General features: G+C 36.8%; 1 protein-coding gene across 1 annotated transcript in view; it reads left to right on the forward strand.

Annotated features, from left to right (window-relative positions):
- The window catches only part of SMARCC1 (SWI/SNF related, matrix associated, actin dependent regulator of chromatin subfamily c member 1), a 206,842-nt gene that overhangs the window by 151,452 nt on the left and 32,423 nt on the right, over positions 1–22,967 (forward strand). The window contains exons 22-25 of the mRNA XM_036737909.1: positions 9,438–9,493; positions 12,289–12,400; positions 13,354–13,505; positions 21,544–21,678. Of these exons, the coding sequence (XP_036593804.1) occupies positions 9,438–9,493; positions 12,289–12,400; positions 13,354–13,505; positions 21,544–21,678 (455 nt within the window). The remainder of the gene's footprint in view (positions 1–9,437; positions 9,494–12,288; positions 12,401–13,353; positions 13,506–21,543; positions 21,679–22,967) is intronic.

Genomic DNA, 22,967 nt, shown 5'->3' on the forward strand with positions numbered 1-22,967 from the left:
TCCCATGATCCAGCAACAGACTGTTCTCCCATAACTCATCCATGCAAGTACAGAGAGGCTTTTCTCTGGAAATTTTACCATTAGCTGATCTATATTTTGTTTGTGGAATTCACTGCATTCAGTAGTAGATCAGGCTCAACTTACATAATCAAGCTATTGATTCTGAAAAATGAGAGGCAGTTAAAAGTGAGTTCATTATGACTGATTATTACCATTTCTTAGAGAAATTTAGCCAATGTAAATCAGTTGCCACAGTGGAGAATGAAAAAAAAAAGCTGAGAAACCACTTTAGCCAATAAATGCTTGATCTTTCTGTAAAATATAGTGATATGGCAGCCAAGGAAAACACCAGTTTCAACTGTAAACTCATTGACAGTATATTATGGAGGAAGAAGACACATGATGGTGAAGCAGTATTGTTTCACAAGAAGTGAAGTTCATTGGTTGGAAAAATGAACCTCCAAAAAGCTTGGCATGAGACCCAACTAAGCCACATCATCCTGAGTACTTTAATAGATGAAACAGGAAGGACAGCACCAAATATATGTAAAATGGTATCGATCTGCCATCATTTTTCCCTGACATTGATTACCACATTTGGACTCTTAATGCTTATGTACTAGCTATGTTAAATGAATAAGGATGGAAGATGGCATTCAGTAAAATGGAAGTTAGGGAGAGTGACTTTATGTATGCAGGAGTAATCTGTCCTGGAAGTGATACAGTTTTAAGGGAACTCAGTAATCACATTTTTACGACAGTTCAGGGTGATGGTGAATAGATTCCTCCCCAAATATATCATTAATACACATGGCTTGTTAAAGACATTACAAATGGACTATAACTTGGCTTGAAATTAAATAGGAACAGAGAGATGGGATAAATTTCATTTAAGAAATTATACAATACTTCCTTTTTAAAAAATAATATTTTTATTGATAGCCTTTTTTTTTATATCACCTTTATATTTCTCAATACATTTCTCTTCTCCCCCTGCCAGAGAGCCATCTCTTATAACAAAAAAGAAAAAATAAAGAGCTAAGCAGAACTAACCTACAAATTGAAAAAGTCTTAACATGTGAAGTGTTCTACACCATTAGTCCCTCACCTCTTCTAATAAGGAAGAGGATTCTATCTCATTTCTCTTAGGGGGCAGTTTTTATCATTTTAATTTCACCATATTCAGTTTCAGTTATTTTGTTATTTCCATTTGCATTGTTGTCATAATCTAGATTGTTAGTCATTTCTCATTCATTTGGCCATGCAGCATTTTCACTGCACTGCATCATTAGTCTCAAGTTGCATCCTGCCCCAAAAACACAGCTTTAAAAAATTGTATTCTCTTATTGTTACAGTGTGAGTACAGAGCTTTGAATGTCATAGTTTTAAAAAAAATCAGAACTTCAAGCAATCTATAGGGTAAATGAAAAAGATATGTGATCGTTGTAAAGTGAGATCATGTTAATCATATATTTTATTCAAGAAGTGGCTAGCCAGAAAATGGCATAGGTGAGTCATGTGGGATTGGATTACAAGCAGAAGAAATAGTTTGGTATGTTGAATAAATGGTCAAGGGAAATATCCAGTAATTATTTGGATTACAGTGTGTAAAATCGTTGTATACTGAGCTGATAGCCACCTCTCTGTAAAGACTTAGGGTTGTGTCACTCCACTTAGTAACCATTTATTTATGTTCCTTTTAGTTTTTTAAATACTTTTAGAGAAAAACAGGAACGGGTGTGTAATCTAGCATGTGGTTGAGAAGACAACCCTGATAATAATGTTGTTGTACATGTCACTTTTCAGGAACAGGAGGCCCAGAAATGACTGTGTTAATTACATTCCATATCATCAAATACAATTCACAGTTTATAAATAGCTGAGGGCTTCTCACCATGAGAATTTTCAAAACACCATTCAGAGCCAAAGGGTTCTAAGTCAGACAGCTATGTGAATGAAGAATTTGGCAGTTAAACTTGTAAAGGAAATCAAGTTACTTTTTTTTAATTATTATTAGACCTTTTTTTTGAGATGGAATGAGGATATCCTGCTTTGCTGCTGTTGCACAGAAAAAAGACCTGGAAGTCCTCGGGTATTGAAATATATACCCAGTTTTCCAGCTTTTGGCAGCTAGGACTGAGTTACCCACAAATTAAGTTCCATTTCAAGGACTTTGGCTAATGGAAGGATTTAATAGTTTGCTATAACAACTGCCATATTTATCTGATGGTAAAATTCATATTTTTAGGAGCAGATTGACTCTTAAGTTGCTTTTCCTTTTATGGTACTATTGCCTGAGAGCAAGATGGGATTGTAAACTCAGTAGGTTAATGGAATTATACATGGTTCTCCTTCCTTCAAACAAAAGCAGGACATATGAATCTCAGCTTTCACATTAAATAATTCTCAGCTGTTTATCAATACCATTCCTTCTAGCTTCACAGTTGAGATTTTATGGAAAAGGAAGGATTTATAATTTTAGTACACTTAAATTAAAAGACCCAATCATTACAAGTCTATCCTAGCTTCAGACCTTTCCCTTTACTTATAACCAGACCTGTTCATAGGCCGGGAAGGCTTCTGAATAGGTGATTGTGGACCTGTTGTGCAGTATAAAAAACAGAAGCTTAATAAGTGGAATTGAATTGATTAAAGCTGTTTTTTGCCAAATTGCTTAAAATTCCCATCATTAAAGAATCTTTTTAAAAACTGAGTCATTTTCTCCAGTTCCCAGTTGAATTGTATATGTTTCATGAGAGTATTGATCACAATATGTTAGTGTGAAAAACTTATTAGAGGAGCTAGCAGAAACTAATCAGGTAGCAGAGGAGAGTCTCTCATACTTTGTGATGCAGAACTACATAGTCATATTCATGATTATCACTGATGTTGTACTTAGTGCCTTACTGATACATTCTTTGGCCTCATGAACAGGATCACAAGGTATAAGTCTCTCTTTAGAGGTACAAGGACTTTAGAGGAAGAAATAGTTATCCCAGGATGGGAGGCTTATTGTTGCCTAGCAAGGGAATGGTCTAAAAACACTGGTTTGTTTGAGGACTGGAAACAGAAGGTACAGAGGGAAGGACCTAGAGGTTTGGAGTTGAGCCAGGAAGGGAAATGCCAGTAGTGATCTCTAGATGAGACTGGATTTTACTCACAGCCTATTGTATTATATATGAAAGCAGGGAAAGACTATTATGAGAGGGAGAACCCAGACAGTTACTGAAATGTCTAACGCAAACGGGAATATTTCTTCTATAGCACAGCAAGATGGGGAATTTCGGGTGGTAGAACAAGGGGTTGTTCCAGAATCTACTAACTTAGCTGTAAATTCAAGTAGAAGGTAGAGGGAGCCAAGGAGGTCAAGTGTGCACCTCAGTTCAGCCCAGGTCAAGTCTAGCAGCCAGTCTGGTTACCATGGTAACAGGGGGAGAAAATCTAGATAGAAGCATATGTCAGAAGCTGAGGCACGAGATGATACTTTGTGGTATGATGCTCCTGAGCCATAGAATGATACAGTATCGTACCAGACCTTTCAGCCAGCGGTGTGCCCCATACAGCGAATTAAGCAAGAAATGCAAGATCATAGTACTGTGTTCAGAGAGGTTTTGGAAGATTTTACACAGCACGAAATCACAGATACCTTGAGTAGGTTCACCCAGAGAATGGGAGAATTGTTAATATCTTGGATGGGGCCGCAAGAGTTTCTGTAGATACTGTGGATTGTATGAGATTCATAAGTATTAATCAGAATTCTTTTGTACAGCAAGTATTTAGGGATTATAATTTGCAACAAGGTAACCAAGCAACCAATTTGTTGGCTTTGGCTTCAGCCAGTTGTAAAAGGCAATATCTTGCTGATAGTATGTGGCCTACTGCAGAGAGATCTTGGTATTCAATTAGGGATTGTATAAGAAAGGTAAAGGAGGAGATAATGAAGACTGGTATTATGATAGGGAAGGCTGAAGTTTATTATGAAACTCCCTTGGGATCCTCATGGGAATTTGATCATTAAAACAGCACCCACCACTTACAAACATGCAATTTTGACTGCTAATTGCAGGAGTAGGGAACCCTCTTTCAGAGGTGCTGGATAAGATTTCACAATTAAGTGGCTTAGGAGACTGGGGAAAAGATAGATTTCCTTGAGAGAGAAGTGTAAATAGCCAGCAGATTCAAAGTTGGGATAGAGTGATGAGGAAAGAAATGTTTACTGCTCTATTGAAAGCAGAGGTAGATTTTGGAAGAATAGATGGTATTCCAACTAATGAGCTATACAGAACATACTGAGATAAGGGGCTTAATAGCAAATGGAATAGAGAAGTAAGAACTGCCCCTACAAATCCAACAGATCTTGAACCTTTGTATCCAAGTAAGTCACACCTTCAAGGAGACTAGGGAATAGGCCAAGCCCCAGGTTAGATTAAAGAAACACACAGACAGGATTACAGACCCCATATTAATCTGACTATATATTGGAAAAATGGATCAAGTACTATAACTAGGGCATTAATCAACACTGGGGCAGAGGCCAGCTTGATTTATGGAACCTAATGAATTTAAGCGTGGAATTCCTATTACCATCACCATCACAGAACTAGGTGGGGCTGAAATATCAGCCAAACAAGTGAAACTGATGATGAAAATTGGACAGTTGCCTGAGAAAGAATATACCGTGGTCATTGTACCCGTTCCTGAATACATCATTGGAATAGGTATATTGAAAAGCATGACTCTGAATTTGCGTGAGGGAAGATATCAATTTGTAGTAAGGAAGACAGGAATTAATACAGTTTTGGTGGGACAAGTAAAGATGGACCCAGTCACTTTTCCTGAACCTTATGAAATAATAACTTTGAAGCAGTATTGTGTGCCAGGTGGGCAGGATGAAATTGGCAATACTATAAAGGAATATGTTAGCAGGAGTGTTAGACTCTACTACTCAGTGGAATAATCCTGTACAGCCAGTATGAAAATCAGATGGAACATGGAGAATGACAGTAGATTATAGACAATTGAATAAAGTGACTCCACCCTTACATGCTGCTGTTCCAGATACTGTAACCTTTTTTTTTGAGATTTTTTTACTTTTAGTTTACAACACTCAAGTCTACGTAATTTTGAGTTCCAGATTTTCTTTCCCCCCCTCCATCCCCAAGACGGCATGGAATCCAGTATATCTTCTACATATAACTTCACATTGAACTTATTTACACAATAGTCAAGTTGTAAAGAAGAATTCAGATACTGTTACCTTAATAGAAAGGATCCAGAAATACAGTGGGACTTGGTATGCAGTTATTGATTTGGCCCCAGTAGACTCCTAAAAATGTGACCAGTTTTCTTTCACATGGCAGGGCTGACAATATGCTTTTACCTGATTGCCACAGCCCAACTATTTGTCATGGAATTGTGGCTGAACATTTGGATAAATTAAAGTTACGTGATATAAATAGCTTGACCACTACATAGATGATATTTGATACAGGGAGAAAATGTAAAAGAAGTGGAGAAGAGTTTGATACTTGTAATTGAGCATATGAAAAGCAAAGGTAGGGAAATCAACCCTGCAAAGATTCAAGGACCAGCTCAAACTGTAAAGTTTTTAGACATACAATGGAGTAAAGGACTGAGAAATTCCCCCACAAGCTCAAAAAAAAACTTTTCCTATCCCCACCAATAAGAAGGAGGCACCGAAATTCATAGGACTGTTTGCATATCAGAGACACCACATTCCACATCTTGGGCAGATACTGAAACCCTTATATCAAGTTACCAGGAAAAAGTATGAATTTGACTAGGGGCTTGAACAGACGAAAGCTTTTGAAGAAGCTACAGCTGCTATACAATTGGCTCTGGATTTATGGACTATGCAAAGTAGACCGGTGGAATTACAAGTGACTATACAAGATGAATATGTGAATTGGAGTTTATGGCAGAAACAAGAAAGCCGAAATGTACCCTTAGGATTTTGGTCAAGGAAACTACCTTCGTCTGGATTAAGATATACACCTTTTGAAAAGCAGTTGTTAGTTGCATATTGGGCTTTGGTAGAGACTGAACAACTGACTTTGGGCCATGAAGAAGTGATATTAAGGCCTGGAATCCTGATTATGACTTGGGTAATGAATACCCCAGCATCTTATAGAACTAGACATGCACAAGTATATTCAGAATAGATCGAAAACAGGCAAAAGTGGAGTTTCTGCTCTACATGAATCTATTGCAAATATAGACATTGATGGAAATGACAAAACCCCTGAACTAAGGCAACAGTTGGTACAATCCTTAGTAAAATGGAATGCTGGATATGATGGACTAACTGAAGAACAGAAGAAAGATGCATGGTTTACTGATGAGACAGCCATAAAAAAACATTAGAAAGCAGTAGCCTATAATCCATGTACTAAGAGAACTTTGGAAAGGACTGGGATAGGTGGAAGTAGTCAATATGCTGAACTTATGGCAGTACATCAAGCCATTAGAGAAAGGAGGACAGTGTCATATATTTACTGATTTGTGGGCAGTAGCTAATGGGTTAGCTACATGGATGTCAAAATTGGGAAATTCATGGTAAACAAGTTTGGGGCAAGGAAATGATGGGAAGATATATGAGATCTTCAAACCTAAATTGCTACTACAGGGTGGTATGTAGGTATGATAATGATGTTATAATAAGCCTCTCTATGTCGTAAGTTCACTCTAGGTCAGTTTTTTACTATTCCTAGGCAGATGTCTACCTAGGGAAAGTCCCTTCTATTATTTTGGGGTCTACATTCTGCTTGGACATCCTGGTGGTGTTGCTTTCTGATTGGCTGAATATTGTGGTCCTGTCTGAGACTGGATGGATGTGGTTGTGGTTTAGTGCCTGAACACACCTGCTTTTTCTGTGGGAAATATGAGGAATGGGTCTAGGGGCTACGTGGCTGGGATCCCATCTTATGGACCCACCTGCTGTTCCTGTGAGAAATAATGAGTTCATAGACACACCTGTTCTAGTGAGCAGTGAGACATATAGGAAGAAGTTAGGATATTGAGTGGGGGGGCGGGGCAAGTGACTAGACAGGGGTAATGGGCCTGCTGTTCAGTGGGACCTATAAGGAGGTTAGAATATTGGGACTGGGGTCAGCATTATTAGGATTTCATCACCATCTTTTTTAGTTTATTCTTTAGTGCTGAGTAGCTCTTGCCTTAATAAAATGTGTCACACTGTACATTTAGAACAGTGATTTTTGTCATCTGATGTTTGTGTCACTGAGAAGATTTGAACTTCCCATCAGTATCTAAAACTAAAGTAGTTTATTTCTCTTCTTTCATGGTGATGACTATCTTAAATAAAGGTTTGTTGTTTTTTTAATTGCTTTGTACAATAGACTCTATTCTGGGTACTAATGCACAAAGCCACTTATGCGCAATATCAAGACTAAAGATTTAAACAGAATCTTAGAAACATGTATTCAGTCTCTGGGATTTTCCCATTCCAAAGGGACTGTCTTTATCTGCACCATTGTCATAATGAGAGAGATATTTATATCAGTTTGTCTTGGAAATGTACTTAATTAAAGGATTGGCGTCAGAGATATGCTGTCCTACCAAGGACTCTGAGTTAGTGTATTGTCTTGAGATTATTGGAAAGTAGAATTCTGTCATCACTCAAAATTGGAGGAAAAAAAATCTTAAATGAAAAACCCCAGTGTGTCGTTTTTCACTCATATACTTACTCGTATCTCTGCTGTCTCAGGTAGGATAAAGTCATTCAGCAATACAATCAATGTTTATTAGGCATCTCCTGTATGCAAAGCACTTTTTTCTGACTGCTTATACAAACTATTTCTTTCCCTCAGAGAGTTTATATTCAACATTTGCCCTCATGAATTGAACACAGGCTAGAACATGAAAGGAGCAAAGGAGAGATTCAAACAAAGTACTTCAGGAGAATTTAAAGCAGAATACTGCTGCTTTAAAGAGAGAGAGAGAGAATCCCATCATGGGAAATAATAAACTAGATGGGACAGTGCACTGGGTAGAACATCAGGCCTGGAGGCAGGAAGACTCCTCCTCCTGAATTCAAATCCAGCCTCAGGCACTTACTAGCTCTGTGACACTGGGCATGTCACTTAGCCCTGTTTGCCTGGTTTACTCATTTGTAAACTGCACTGGGGAAGGGAATGGCATACCTTTCTAGTATCATTCCCAAGAAAACCCAAAAAGAGATCACAAAGAATTGGACATGATTAGAATAACTGACCAACAACAAAAGAGTGCTTCTGGGTGGGGACAGGGGTGGGGGTGGGGTGGGGGGTGGGGCAATAAGACTGGAAAAGTAGGTGAATTCCAAACTGTAGAATGCCTTACAAGACTGGCTGAGGAATTTGTATTCATTGATAGTGGCAGTCAGAAGCCACTGAATATATTTCAACAGAGAGGTGACATGTCCTAAATTATGCTTTAAGAAAATTATTTTGGCAGCTATTTGTAGAATAGATTGGAGCAAGAAGAAACTGGAAGTAGGGTAATCTGTTTGGAAGCTTTTCTAGTAATTGAGTTGTGAACAATACAGACGTATCCATGTGAGCCTCTACGAGGATGTTTGCATGCTCTCTGCCCTCTCTACCAAAAAAAAAATTTTAGAGGTTAGAATCTATAGTATTTTGCAAGTAGTAGACTATGAAAGAAAAGGAAGAATCAGAGCTGATTTCAGAGTTTTGATTCTGAGAGATGAGATTGGTAGTGGTGCTGTCAGCATAAATAGGGAAATTTGGAGGAAAGACATTGATGTTGGTGATTTATGTGATGGTTTTAGGTATGATGCTTTTAGAGATGTCTTACTGTAGTGGATGGGGCAGTGGATTTGAAATTGAAAAGACCTGAGTTTTGATCCTGTCTCAAACAATAGCTTTTGTGTGATCCTGGGCAAATCAACTTTTCTGAGCTTCAGTTTCTCATTTTTTAAAATGGGAATAATAGTAGACCTACCTAAATGTTTTGATGAGAGTCAAATAAGATAATATATGTAGACATTACAGTGCCGTGTGAATATTAACTATTATTAATAAGTCGAATTGGTAAAAACATATTTTCTTCAGTTTTTGAATATTTGTGTCAGCTTTCCAGAGGAAATTATTCTTTTCCTATGATCTTACTACTTTAATATAATATGGTTCTTGTATTTCAGTCCATGAATATATTTATTATGGGTAGGTGATTACATCTCATCCCAATCTGTAGACTACTTGAGTCTTTGAATTGAAAACCACAGTAAATCTTCAATTTTTCATTGCTTATTTGTTAGTGTAATATCTTAGATTGGCTAAAAATCAAGGTGGCACATTTATCGATATAACCTTCTTTTAGTTCTGGTATCACTGTTTATCTTAGCAAGAGCTTTGTTATAAACATAATCTGGTTGAGCTACTTATGTTCTTTCCCTCTAGATGGTACTGAAGAAGAAAAAATGGAAACAGAGACAGATGGACAACAGGCTGAAAAGGTGAAGTATGTTAAGTTGAATTTTTTTATACCAGAAAAGCCATATAAAATATTTGAAGATCCCTTTAGACAAATTATTGGCTAAATACCTAATGGAATTAAAATTAAGTGGTCAAAGGCTTATACACAAGATGTACAATATATGTCCTTACTCAGGAATATAAGGGAAGTTTAGAGTAATCAGAACACAGGGTAAGTGTGTATACCTTTTTAGTTGAGGTATTGATTATAGAATGTTAGCGTTATAAGGAATTTTATTTTCTAGGTAACGAAATTGAGACCCTAATTGGGTAATTAACTTCCCCAAGATTTAGTCTGATGCTTAGGGAGAAAAAATCTATGAGCGTAGAATTTAGAACACAAAAAGGGAAAAAAAAAAATCTAAAAAAAGACATGCTACCCATAATCATAGGACTTTCTTTCAGTGGCTATAGTGACACTCATGTGGGTAAAGGGAATAAGTTCTTTGGCAGGGCAGTATAAAATTAAAATAGAATAATGTAGTTGTTGTGGAAAACTGGTCATGAAGAGAGAGGCTTGAAAGCATACTCTTTTGACCTATAAACAGTCTAATTAGAGAAGAGAATGAAAATCACCATATAGTTTGTAAATTCTAAGGTAATACATAAACTATAACATTTTTTTTTCTTTACAGATATGCCTTTGTAACCAAGGAATTTTCAAAATGGAATTATTTATATCTTTGATAAGATAATATTTACTGAATTTATATAATTTTACTAGATATATGAATGATCTTTTAGCTTTTTTATTTAAAGATTTTTAAATTCTTCATAAGCTAGAAGGCAACTCGAATAATTCAGTTGAATTAGGTTTTTAGGCAGGATGTGATATTAAAAATCACAAATGAGGACATGCATGAGCAGGAAGGCAGTGTTAGTCATTTAGTAAGAATGACACCAGAGAGCCGTGTTGCTCTACTGGTACCTGGTAGGGAGGCCTACAAGTCACTGGGTCATGTCTATGGAAGATTGAGGGGCTGGGGGCGGGGGGTAGGGCAGATAATAAAGAATCATGTGAGGTGATGAATCCAATAAGAACAATCTGTACTGGATGATGGTTATCAATTCCACTGAAGTTCTAGTTCTACCAAAGTAGTAATTGGAAATGTGAGTCATTGACCAAAGTAAGTATCTGGTGCTGGTGTTTTTGTTATATGTTTTGTTTATTAATTCCACATAAAATGCTGGAGATTATTTTCAGTTTGAAAAAATGTATATTTTTAAGTCCATTTTTAAAATTTATATAACTAAAACCCACAGCTGTTAAATATGTAAAAAGATGGAAAAAAATTAGCTTGCCCAAGGTCATATAGTTGGTCACAAAGGCAGGATTAGAAACCCAGGTTTTAAACCCTCTTACTTGTAGTCCAGTTTCCTTTCTACCACATCATACTGTTTCTTCTTGTACCTTTCTACCTCACAATGCAGGTTACATTTGGAAGTTGCTTGTAAATGCAAGGTTCCTGGAACAATGGGGTCCTCAGTCTACAGATATCGAAATATCTCATTCTGGCATCCATTCTTGTGATAATTCATTTAGATTCCATTTTAACATGGAACAACATGATTTCTCTGCTAATTGTTGTGACTTGGAAATTAACTATACACAAATTGGTGTGGTTTATACCATGCCCTTTGCTTACTTACCATAAGGTGCCACAGTGGGTTATTCCTTGACAGAAAACTCATCAGGCTGTGACAGGTTTTATATATTCCTTCAGATGGCCCCCAAAATTCCCGTTACTTTGTTTATGCTTTTTTTCTTTTTGATTTGAGTAGAATGGGATATTATTGCTTCTTGCCACAATCACAGTATGAAATGCAATGCCTTTGCATATAAGCACTTAATGAGCTTATTGAATTGTTAAATTGGAATCTAAATAGATTTTCCTCTTTCAAAAATTTTATGAACATTGTTTTTTCCCCCCATATCTACTCTGTTTGAAGTTCTAGTCTTAGAAATAAGATTCACCTTCTTAAGAGAGCAGAAGCTATATTGTCAAATATTTCTTTCTGCTTTGTGGTACCTGGCACCTTGGGGTATTCAGAGTAGAGAGTATTTAGGCAGTAAATATGGTGTTTTTTTAACATTTGTTATGTAGCCAGAATTGAATTATGAGTCTTGTTTCCCACTTTTAAGTTCAAACTGATTAACAGGTCTTACTTTTCCAGGCTGTAAAATGACTTTTAAAAGCAAAGAGGATTTAATTTCTTATTATAGAAGCTATAGGGAGCTGTTACTACATATTGAATGGAGGAGTATCACATAGTTATTACTGTTTAAAGAAAATCACTTTGGCAGCAGTTGAGAGGTTAAATTCGAGTGGGAAAAGTCAGGGAAACCAATTATAAAGCCAGTGTAATACTCTTGGTGTGATGAAGTGATGAGGGCCTAAATTCAGATTGTGGTTTTGTGAATAGAGAGAATATCTTGGATGTCTGATATTTTTGGAGTAAGGAATGGAAACTGATTAGGTGTGTGGGTTGTGGGAAAGTGAAGAGTTGAGGATAAAGCCAAAATTATGACCACAAAAGACTGGAAAAATATTGGTTCCTTTGAAAAGAATAGATAAGTTTGGTAGAGGGTTGAGTTTGGAGTTAACAAGTATGAGTTCTACTTAGGACGTATTCAGTTTAAGATGTCTCTGTGGCATCCAGTTTGAAATGTTTAATAAACAATAATTGGGTTACATTATTATCATAAAACTGTATTACACCTGTAAGGATTTTTTTTTCCTTTTTGTAACCTACCTCTCTCTCACCTTCTCTTTAGGTTGAAAACAAAGAAAATGAAATTGATGAAAATGATAAAACACAGGATGGAGAAAATGATAAAAGTATTGAGAAAGAACAAGATAGTGAAGTTAATGAGGATACCAAATCAGGTAACTGATGGAAACTATTCTTAAAATATAATCTTTAGACACCATTAGTTTAAACAACCAAGGGAATGAAATTCTTTCTGTAATACCTTGGGCCCATTTCTGAACCCAGCAGTAAATATTCACTCTTTATTTTGCAAAAGCTCCTACATTAACAATTCTGGTCTTTTGATATCTTTGCCAATTTCTTGGTGTGAGGCAGTACCTCAGGGTTGTTTTGCTTTGCAGTTCTGTCAGTTTTTTTGGAGCATTCTTTAATGTGGCTAATAGCTTTTCATTATTCTTTTGAAAACTGATTCACATACTTGGACCCCTACTCTCTTGGGAAATGGCTTTTGGTCATACATATCTTTCTTAGTTGCCTATGTATCTTGGTTGTCAAACTTTTAACACAGGTATTTGATAGAAAACCTTTATTCACAGTTGATCACGTACCTTCTCATCCTAGATGCGTTAGTTTTATTTGTTCAAAAACATGTCAGTTTTATGGAATCAGAATGATTTATTTTATATTCAACACTTGCTTCTATCCCACATTTGGTCAAGAGTTTATCCATTATCCATATTTAAGATAAGTATTGAACAGAATTCCATTTTTAAAAGTTATATGGCATCTGTTTGCCCATTAGAACTTACCAGAGCATTTCTCAACTTACGTGGTGTTAAAACTTGGGTTTCTTCTATGTCGTGTTTCACCTAGAACAATTGTTTTAAACCCTGTATATAATGAATTTTTGTTTATGTCGGCAGGATCCGCATAGAGTTTATGGGAAAATGGAAATATAAGAAGACAGAATGTGCCTTTTAAAAAACTAGACCCTATCAGAGACTAAGTTGATTGCCTTGGTGTTGAGTCAGATAGAGGGCTATATTTGTGGTTTGGTCATAATATCATAAAGGATAGTAATAGGGTTTGTTATTAAAGGACATTAAGAATGAGTCTGTGATCATTTCAGAAGAGAAGGATGGTGAAGAAAATAAGGAAAATGATGCCTGTAAAGAGAGAGAGAATGATACTGGAAAGAAGAAAGTAGAGCATGAGATTTCTGAAGGAAATGTAGCCACGGCTGCCGCAGCTGCCCTTGCCTCAGCTGCCACCAAAGCAAAGGTTTGTCATTTCCTTTACAGTGGTTTTCTAGGGTTTCTCTAAATTGTGTTCTCATGTTCTCTTTTGAGTAATTGACAAAAATATTTAGTACATGATACCCTGTGCATAGTACACTTTCAATGTTTATTGATTTCATTTAATGATCTTTGTTTATTCCTAAATCCATATACATGGAGTAATGAGTGTAAATAAAGGACCCAAAAAGATGTTGGTTTTCTTCAGTTTATTCACTGCATAGTTTGTTCGTTTAACTTGATAAGCCTTAATGGTTTCTTTAAATTATTTCCCTACAGATTCAATCTGAAATTGTTATAACATTAATTGCTAACCATAGAAAATTTATACTTAATTTGATCTGTTATTTTCATTTTTTAAAAAATATGCTTTGTACTGTTCTTGTTAACTTAAAGGAAATGAAAGGCACCTAAAATAGCTCTTTTTATACATAGAATTGCCAGCTTCTCTGTGGGTGGTTTCATTTCTACAACATGTGGTGTTAGCTGCATAATGTATATTGCAGGTTTGGAAAGGGAAGAATCCTATTTTTTCCTTCCCTTGTGCTAAATTAGCCTTTTAAGCCATTCCAAAAATTAATTTCTCTTCTTGATCTGCTTTCTCTTTCCCTTTTCTCTCCAAAATCATTTATTCTATTAAAAATTCTCAGCATTTCAAGAAACTATTTGTAGATTGTTTGTAACAAAATATCTTGAGCTTGTGCCTGTAATGGCCTTTCTATTTGTCAATATGGCACCTTCATAGCCTTCTCACCCAGATTGGCTGCTGCTGGGTAATCAACCTTCCAATGTTTAATTTATTAACAAAGACTTCTATCAGGCCTACAGAATAAGGAAACACACAGCTTGTGTTCACAAGCTCTGGCGCTTATGAACCATCTAGGAAAGAGCTTGGATGAACAGAGGTGCCTTAAGCATAGTGTCCACAAGCAGAGACTCTATGTTAGCAAGCCTAGTTTTTATCCTTGAACCAGGAATGTTTGAATATTTCTGATTATAATGATAATAGATGACATTGATATATACTTTATACAATAGCTAGAAAATCTTTTACATAGGTTTTCTTATTTGTTACAAAAACACGGAAGCATATAGTACAAATATTATTATCCATTTTCCAGAGATGAGGAAGTAGAGTCTTAGATGTGTCAGAGCAGTAAATGGTAGAACTTGGAAATCAAGGCCTGGCCTTATGACTGTAATCCAGTACTCTTTTTCTACTTTACTAGTTGCCTCTCTAACCCGCCATTTATAAAACAACTGTTATTATGTCATTGTACCTCGCATTCTAACTTTAACAAAGTTGTTATCCAGTTGGGTTTTACCTAGGATTAGTGAAATGGCTTGAAACTTTACACTAACATTTGTCAGGTTTTTTTCCCTGAGATACCTCAATTTGTATAATTCCTTAATACAGTCTTTTTTTTTTCTGGATCAGTTAGACTTGGAAATATAACAAATGCTAATTAAATAACAATGTGCAAAGCCATTTAACTGTTACTCTATTTTCATCTGTTAGCATAATTTAGTTACAGATTCCTTGGGCCTGGTTGGTGGATTCCTTTGTCATCTGCTGTTTGTGAGTCCTTTGATATCTCTGTTTGTCTGCTGTCCAAGTGTTCACCACCGTGCTAATGTTAGAAGAATAGATGATGAGAACTAGTATGTAACCTAAGCTCCATAATTGTAGAGATGAGATGATCGAGGCCCAGATGACGAAATGGCTTTCCTCAGATCATGCAGCTTTTTGATAACGGCTCTCAGTTCCCAGCCTCCCAAGTCCAATGCTTTTTCTACTCTGCTTGTGTCTTTAATGTTGTTTGGTTGGTTCAGAAACAGCATAATGGCCATCCTACTAATTTCCTCCTAAGAAAATAACTGTGTTATTATGCTTTTAAGTAGTTAGTCAAGAGTGGGTAATAGCCATGGATTGCAAAGCATTGCATGAGACCCTGGGGTTACAAGAACAGAATAATTGGATCATAGAATTTAGAGCTGCAAGGGACCTCAAGGATCATCTCTTTCAACGTCCTTATTTTACAGAGGCAGAAACTGAAACCCTAAAAAATGAAATGAATTGTTTGAGGTTACCACAGGTTGTGAATTAGCAGAGCTAGTGTTTGAACCCATGTCTTCTGACTTTAAATCGTTTTACTCTACGCCTCTCATTCCCTTACCTTTTAATTTATACATTGTAAGAATTACCCTTTAAACCTTCATTGTTTCACATTGCCAAACTTAAGTTATATATAGCTCACAGTTGTTTGTCCTTCATATCTGAAGAGGACCAATGACATCTCAATGTTGGGTTCAAGGTACAAAGTGTTCAGCTGCTGCCAGTCAGTCCATTGTGAACTGGGAAGGCTTTACCACAGGTCAGGCATAAATAGTCCATTGGAACATTTGGGATGGAGATGTCTATAGATTTACACATCTCATTTTTCCTTTGTGCTATTTGCTCATGGAGTGCAGTGCCTTTTTTAATGTTGGTACGTTGTGCTGGGTCACTCTGTGCCAGCATCTCCCATATCTCACAAATCATGCTAACATTCCTCAGAGAGACCTTGAGGGTGTCGTATCTGCTTCTTCTGGCATCCGTATGAGCCCTTACCTTGTGTGAGTTTTTACATTTAGGCTACATGGCCAACTCAGTGGTGTTGCACTCTACAGCAGAGTTTGAATGCTTGGTACTTTAGCTCAAGGGAGAACCTCAGTGTCCGGTACCTTTTGCCAGGTAGCCTTCAGAATTTTCAGTTCAAATAGAAACAGTTCCATTTTCTGGTATGGTGCTGGTAGACTATTCAGGTTTCAAGGCATGTAGCTTATAAATAATTAGGGATTCATTATTTTGGAATGTCTAAGAAATAAGTTCTTTCAAAACTTGTTCTAGAGTCTTGCGTGTTTATGATGCTGCTGTGATTTCATTTAGTGTATTTATCCCATCTGACCTCCATAATAAATTTGAGGGTCATTTGGGCGTGGTAGAAATAGTATCACTAGATCTATCCAGTGCACCTAGTTCAGATCCTGGCCTCTGTGTTTACTAGCTATAGCAATATAAGTAGCATAGCCCTTCTGGGCTTCAGTTTCTTTATCTGTAAACTGAATATAATACCTAATTTGCAGGATTATCATGAGGAAAGTATTTAATAAACCTCGAAGCATCATGTAAATATGTGAGTCTTGTTATTATAGCAGCAGAGTCACACACCTTTTTTTAAAACCTGGAATATAAGTTTAGGGCAGGGGTAGGGAGCTTGCAGCCTCGAGGTGACGTGTGGCCCTCTAGATCCTCAGGTGTGATCCTTTGACTGAATCCAAACTTCACAGAACAAATCCTTTTATTAAGGAGGGTGTGTGTGTGTGTGTGTGTATGTGTGTGTGTGTGTGTGTGTGTGTCTGTAAAAGTATATTCTCATTCTGTAGTTTATAAGGCAAACTACTTTTGTGCTTTGGAGGTGTGGGTGTGATACTCAGTCCAGCTGCTAAGCTGTCACAGTTTTGGGAAATACTTTAGCTTCTCACCTGTTAAAGCTCTACTTTTAGGAATCTTTTGAACCAGCTCTGTAGTACCACCAAGACGTTTAGGTTGATTTTCAGTTAATATTTTTTTCTTAAAATCATCTGTTTTTCACCCTACACTTTTAATTTCTAGTTACCTAACATTAAAATTTGTTCATATACTTTTAGTTTGAAAGTTTTATTGTCTTGAAATGTGACCTTCTGCTCACATATTTAAAAAACAAAATTGAGTATGGATTAAATGCTAATAGATGAGGAAATTTTACTGTAATCAAATATAATTTACAACAAAATTCATCTGACATATTTAATATAAGTATGAATAGTAGTTACTGTCAGGAGATTTTCCCTCCCATTAAACTCAAATTTGTCCCTAATTTTTACCCACCCTTCTAGTTAAACCCCAGCAGAATAAATTTGTTCCCTCTCTTACGTGAGAGCCCTTCAGAGACTTGAAGACATCTATTATGTTCCCCTTCCTCAAGTCTTCTCTTTTCCTGGCTAAGTGAACAGCCCCACTTTGTTCAGATGGCTTGATTCCATGGCTTTTTTCCATCCTGGTTACTTTTTAAAACATTCTCCAGGTTATCCAGCCCTAAAGTGTGAGGCCTAAAACTAAACACTTGTATTTATTTATTTTTAGTTTTCAACTTAAACTTCCATAAAACTTTGAGTTCCAAATTTTCTCCCCATCTCTCCCCTACTCCTACCCCAAGATGGTATATAATGATATGGGCCCTACATATACATTAATATTGAATCTATTTTATTTCTTTATTCTTATTTTAAGAGTTTTATACATATGGTCTGATCATGGTGAAATAGAAAGTGAAATAGAAATTTGGTCTTGGATACTGTGCCTTACCTGAGGCTAGGATTGCTTTAGCTTTTTTTTTTTTTTTTAAAGCTAAAATAGCACCCTGTTCTTGTGCTGATTGTTATTGTTTTGCCTGTTATATCAAGTGTGTTTCAGAGCTTCCTAAATTAGATACATGTTTGAAAATTCTATAGTATAGCATTAAAAAACACAAGTGGATGAAGAAGGGTTCTTTATCTGTTGTTTTGTGCTTCATGATAGGCTTAGTCAATAGTTCATATAAATGATTATAGTTAGTATGTCTTATCAAGCAGAAATAAAGTTTTTATGGCTTATATTATTGTTAGTTTTCCTACATAAACTTTTGAAAGTATGGGAAAATTTTACTGTTATTATGTATATTTTAATTTTCCCTCACAAACGCATAAGACACTTAAGGACAAAGATGCTAGATTCAATTCCTGAACAACAGTTCTTCTTCTCCTTATATCCTCTCATTCCATCTAGGTAATCCCCAGTGCTCAGAAGCTATGATGAGATTTTAAACTGCAGGGTCTCTATCATCCAGTTATTTTGAAATAGGGGAAATGTAAGACTTAGAGTAGGACAGGGTCCAGGTACCAAAGAAGATGGTAGAGGTCACTGAGAGTGAAACTAGTCATTCTCTGTTCCCAGTTTATAGATAAGCTCCTGTTCCTAGTTCTTCATTCCTTAAATAGGAACATTGGAGACCTTTGTAGGTGAAACCAGACAGTCCTTTTTTGTCTACCCTTGGCTCTCATCACCATGACCCCAAATACACATAAATCCTAAAACAATTTAAAAAGATCTACCTTTAGGGCATGATTTCAGGAGAAGAGGAAGACTCAATTCTTCCTTCTTCTCTCCTCTCAAAATACCATTATTGGGGTACAAACATTTCATTCTGTAACTGAAAAATGGATTTACATTTTTAAATACATTATAACTTCATTTGAAAATGTTAAAACCATTCTTAGCTCACAGGTGGTACAAAAGCATGTTTGGCCCAGCCTTGGAAGATAATCTCTTAGAATAAAAAAAATTATTGAATGTTAGAGCCTGGAATAATCCCTGGGGGGGGGGGGGTAGGTGGCACTGTGAGTAGAGTACCAGTCCTGGAGTCAGGAGGACTTGAGTTCAAATGCAGCCTCAGACACTTGATCCACTTTCTAGCTGTGTTACCTTGGGCAAGTCACTTAACCCCAATTGCCCTGCCTTCCCCCCCTTCAGAAAGAATAAAAAGAATAATCACTTGGGATAGTTACAGCTGTCAAATGAAGTGTACTTGAAGTCACCCTTTATCTCTGATTTCTTCTTGTGTTGGAGGAATCTCTTTGCAAGTATTTTGAAGAATCTGTAAGGCTTAGGGACAATGAAGCTAAATAGTCATTACAGTGTTGTATAGTGGTGTATTTTAGAGTGATTATTTACCATGCTCCAAGGCAAAATATGGATTTTCAATAAAATAGAAGACTTTCAAGCTTTCTCAGTTAAAAGACCAGAGCTGAATAGAAAATCTGACTTTCAAACACAAGAATCAAGAGAAGCATGAAAAGGTAAACAAGAAAGAGAAATCATAAGGGACTTACTAAAGTTGAACTGCTTTGTTTACATTCCTGCATAGAAAGATGATGTGTATGATTCATGAGACCTCAATATCATAGTAGCTGAAAGGAATATGCATATACACACACACACACACACACACACACACACACACACACATATAAGTGAATGTGCATGTATGTATATATGTATGGGGAGGGAGGAAGGGGGAGAGAGAGAGAGAGAGAGAGAGAGAGAGAGAGAGAGAGAGAGAGAGAGGGAGAGAGAGGGAGGGAGGGAGGGAGGGAGGGAGAGGGCAGGTGAGGGGGGAATGAGTGAACCTTGTTCTCATCAGATTTGACCTGAGGAGGGAATACCATACATACCCAATTGGGTATCTTACCCCACAGGAAAGAAGAGGGAGGAAGATTTTAAAAAGGGGGGGGATGATGGAGGGGAGGGCAGATGGGGGTGGAGGTAATCAAAAACAAACACTTTGGAAAGGGGACAGGGTCAAGGGAGAAAATTCAATAATGCGGGATGTGTTGGGAAGGAGCAAAATATAGTTAGTCTTTCACAACATGAGTATTGTGGAAGGGTTATACATAATGATACGCATGTGGCCTATGTTGAATTGCTTGACTTCTTAGGGAGGGTGGGTGGGAAGGGAAGAGGGGAGAGAATTTGGAACTCAAAGTTTTAAAAACAGATGTTCAAAAACAAAAAAAAAAGTTTTTGCATACAACTAGAAAATGAGATACACAGGCAATGGGGCGTAGAAATTTATCTTGCCCTACAAGAAAGGAAGGGAAAAGGGGATGGGAGGGGAGTGGGGTGACAGAAGGGAGAGCTGACTAGGGAACAGGGTGTAACAGGAGGGCCGAGTTTATAATCTCAAAGAGGATCATAAACATGTCTGAAAGGTTCGGAACCGCCGGATATAAGAAACTCTCAAAGTAGAAGGCAGAAGAATCAAAACATTTATTTAGGCTCCACAGTAACCAACCCATGAACCAGAAGCCCCATTTTGATATGTTGATCAAAATCTTCCAGGCCCAATAAGTACGCCTTGCAAGAGTAACCAGGAGGCTACAGAGAAGCATGATTGCGTAAAGCAAAATCATGCTTCCCCCTCGATGGTAATAAGATTACCCACTGGCCTGAAGTCTTTGTTCAGCTTCCACCCATAGGTCAGCTCTGCTACTGGCAGCTCCTGCTTCAGCTGTGTCTGTGGCTGTAACTGACGTAACTGTCGTAACTGTCGTAACTGTCGCTGGCTCCAACCGGAAAAGGAAAAGAGAGAGCTCCTCAAGCTGTCCTCTCCCCTCTTATAGGGTTTTTGACATCATCAAGCTCCACCTGAATGACCAGGGCTGATTGGTTCTTGAGTTGGCCCCTCCCCCTAGGGTAGCCGTTAACACCTCCCCTCAGCCAGCCCCATGACTCATCACACAGGAAGTTGTCTGCTTCCTGGCATGCTCCCCGGGCCTCCTGCCCCGGAAGAGCAAGCCACAGTGTCCAGAGGCTCAATGAGGTAAGCTGAGTCATTCAAAGAAAACAAAGGCCATTCTGGTTACACAGGGCAACCAGAATATACACCATCTTGGAGTGGGGGGGGTAGAAATGGGGAGAAAATTTGTAATTTAAACTAGAGTGATGATTTAACTGTTTTGTACATTTGGAAAGTAGATTTGACTACTTAGGCTAAAAGCATCCTAAATCCTAGAATATTAACACAGAATTAAAAATTGGAAAAGAACAAAACATGTGGTAAAAGTGAATGGGGGAAAGGAAAATTTACACCTAAAACTAAATTTCTGACTGTGAGATAATACCCACTTGAGTAGAATGCTACTGCCTTGCATGGTTTTCCTTTTGTATCTGTTTTTTAAACAAATATTTATTTTTAAAATATACTGATAATTTTTTTTTAATAAAACACTTTGCAAGAGGCACCACACAAAAATTCCTTGACAAAGAGGAAGGGAAATGTCCTTAACTTTGACTCCTGGTTGTAATATAAATCATTGTTATTGATGAGAATTTTATGTTCTTTTAGTTTATATCATTTACATTTGAAACAAGTATTTAATTCACTTATTTGGTCTTTTGCCCTTAGCACCTTGCTGCTGTAGAAGAAAGAAAGATCAAGTCTCTGGTGGCCCTGCTGGTAGAGACACAAATGAAGAAGTTGGAGATTAAACTCCGTCATTTTGAGGAACTGGAAACAATCATGGACAGGGAGAAAGAGGCTGTAAGTAAGACAGGAGCCTGGTAATTTTTAGTATTGATCTTGAGGAAAAGAATGCAGTGTACCCTTTTAAAAATTATTCCTTCCTTCCTTTTTGTTTTACTAATGCTTTTTTTTTAAAACAAAAGACATTTCCTAATATCCTTCCTCATAGAATATTGTCATTAAAAAGTAAAGAGAACTAGCCATGTTCAATAGTTTATCATAAGTCTGATGCCTGTATTTTCCCACCACCCTACCAAGAGAATCATTGAATCATGATCCTTCAAGTAAAGAGGTAGGGAAGAGGGAAGTGTATTTTGTCTTCTGTCCACTGCAATATTGGTCATGGCCTGTAATCAAAGTTCACCTCCTTTTAGTGTTCTTTTCTTTTACATTATTGTAGTTGTTATTCTCCTGGTTCTTTGGTTTTTAGTTCTCCATCAGTTCTTAACATGTCTTCCTGTCTAGCAACTTTTTCTTTTCTTTTTTTTTTTTCTTTTAATAACATCAGAGTGCTTGGAACAATTCACAGCACCACCAGCAAAAAGTAGAATAGATGGTCTTCGCACAGTCCCTCCAGCTTTAACTATTTCTGCCTCCTTTCATCTTTGCCAATTTCATGGCCTTGAGGCAAAACCTCAGAGTTCTTTTAATTTGAATTTCTCTTATTAATTATTTGCAATAAGTTCATGTGATTGTTAAATGGTTTACAGTTTGACTTTTGATAACTACTAGTTTATGCGCTGACCATGTTTCTGTTGGAGAATGGTCTATACAAACTTTTATCAGAAAATTTGATAGAGAAATTTTTCCTAGTAAGTAGTTTCTCTTATTTGTGTTGCACTCATTTGTTCAATTTTTACTCTTTCTCATACTAACATATAAAAAACATTCCACAATTTCAAAAAAATTTTAGTTTATTGTGTTGAAATTGATAACCACATGCTTTTCTTTTTTGGAATGTTTGCCATTGTTTCTTTTTTGTTAGTTTATAAGCTCATACTTGTATTTGTCACCTGGGACCAATTACTAAGCCCCAATTCCTTAGGTACTTTCAGGTCCTTATGTTGCTCTTACTAGGTCCATATATCTCAATACTGGTTACATATTGGAGAATTTCTAATGAGTGGACGATGAACTCTCATTAGCACCAAGATTATTCTTGCCAAGGACTAGGTCAAATGTCAGATTCCAAGATTGACTAATTTTTGTTTTGAGGGGTTTTTTCCCATCTTCAAGATGTTTCCAAAAAAGTAAAGATGCTGATCTCATCCTGAGTTAGACTTCTAGTAAAACAAAAATCACTCCCT

This window comes from Trichosurus vulpecula, chromosome 9 (assembly GCF_011100635.1).
Source record: "Trichosurus vulpecula isolate mTriVul1 chromosome 9, mTriVul1.pri, whole genome shotgun sequence".
Lineage (NCBI taxonomy): Eukaryota > Metazoa > Chordata > Mammalia > Diprotodontia > Phalangeridae > Trichosurus > Trichosurus vulpecula.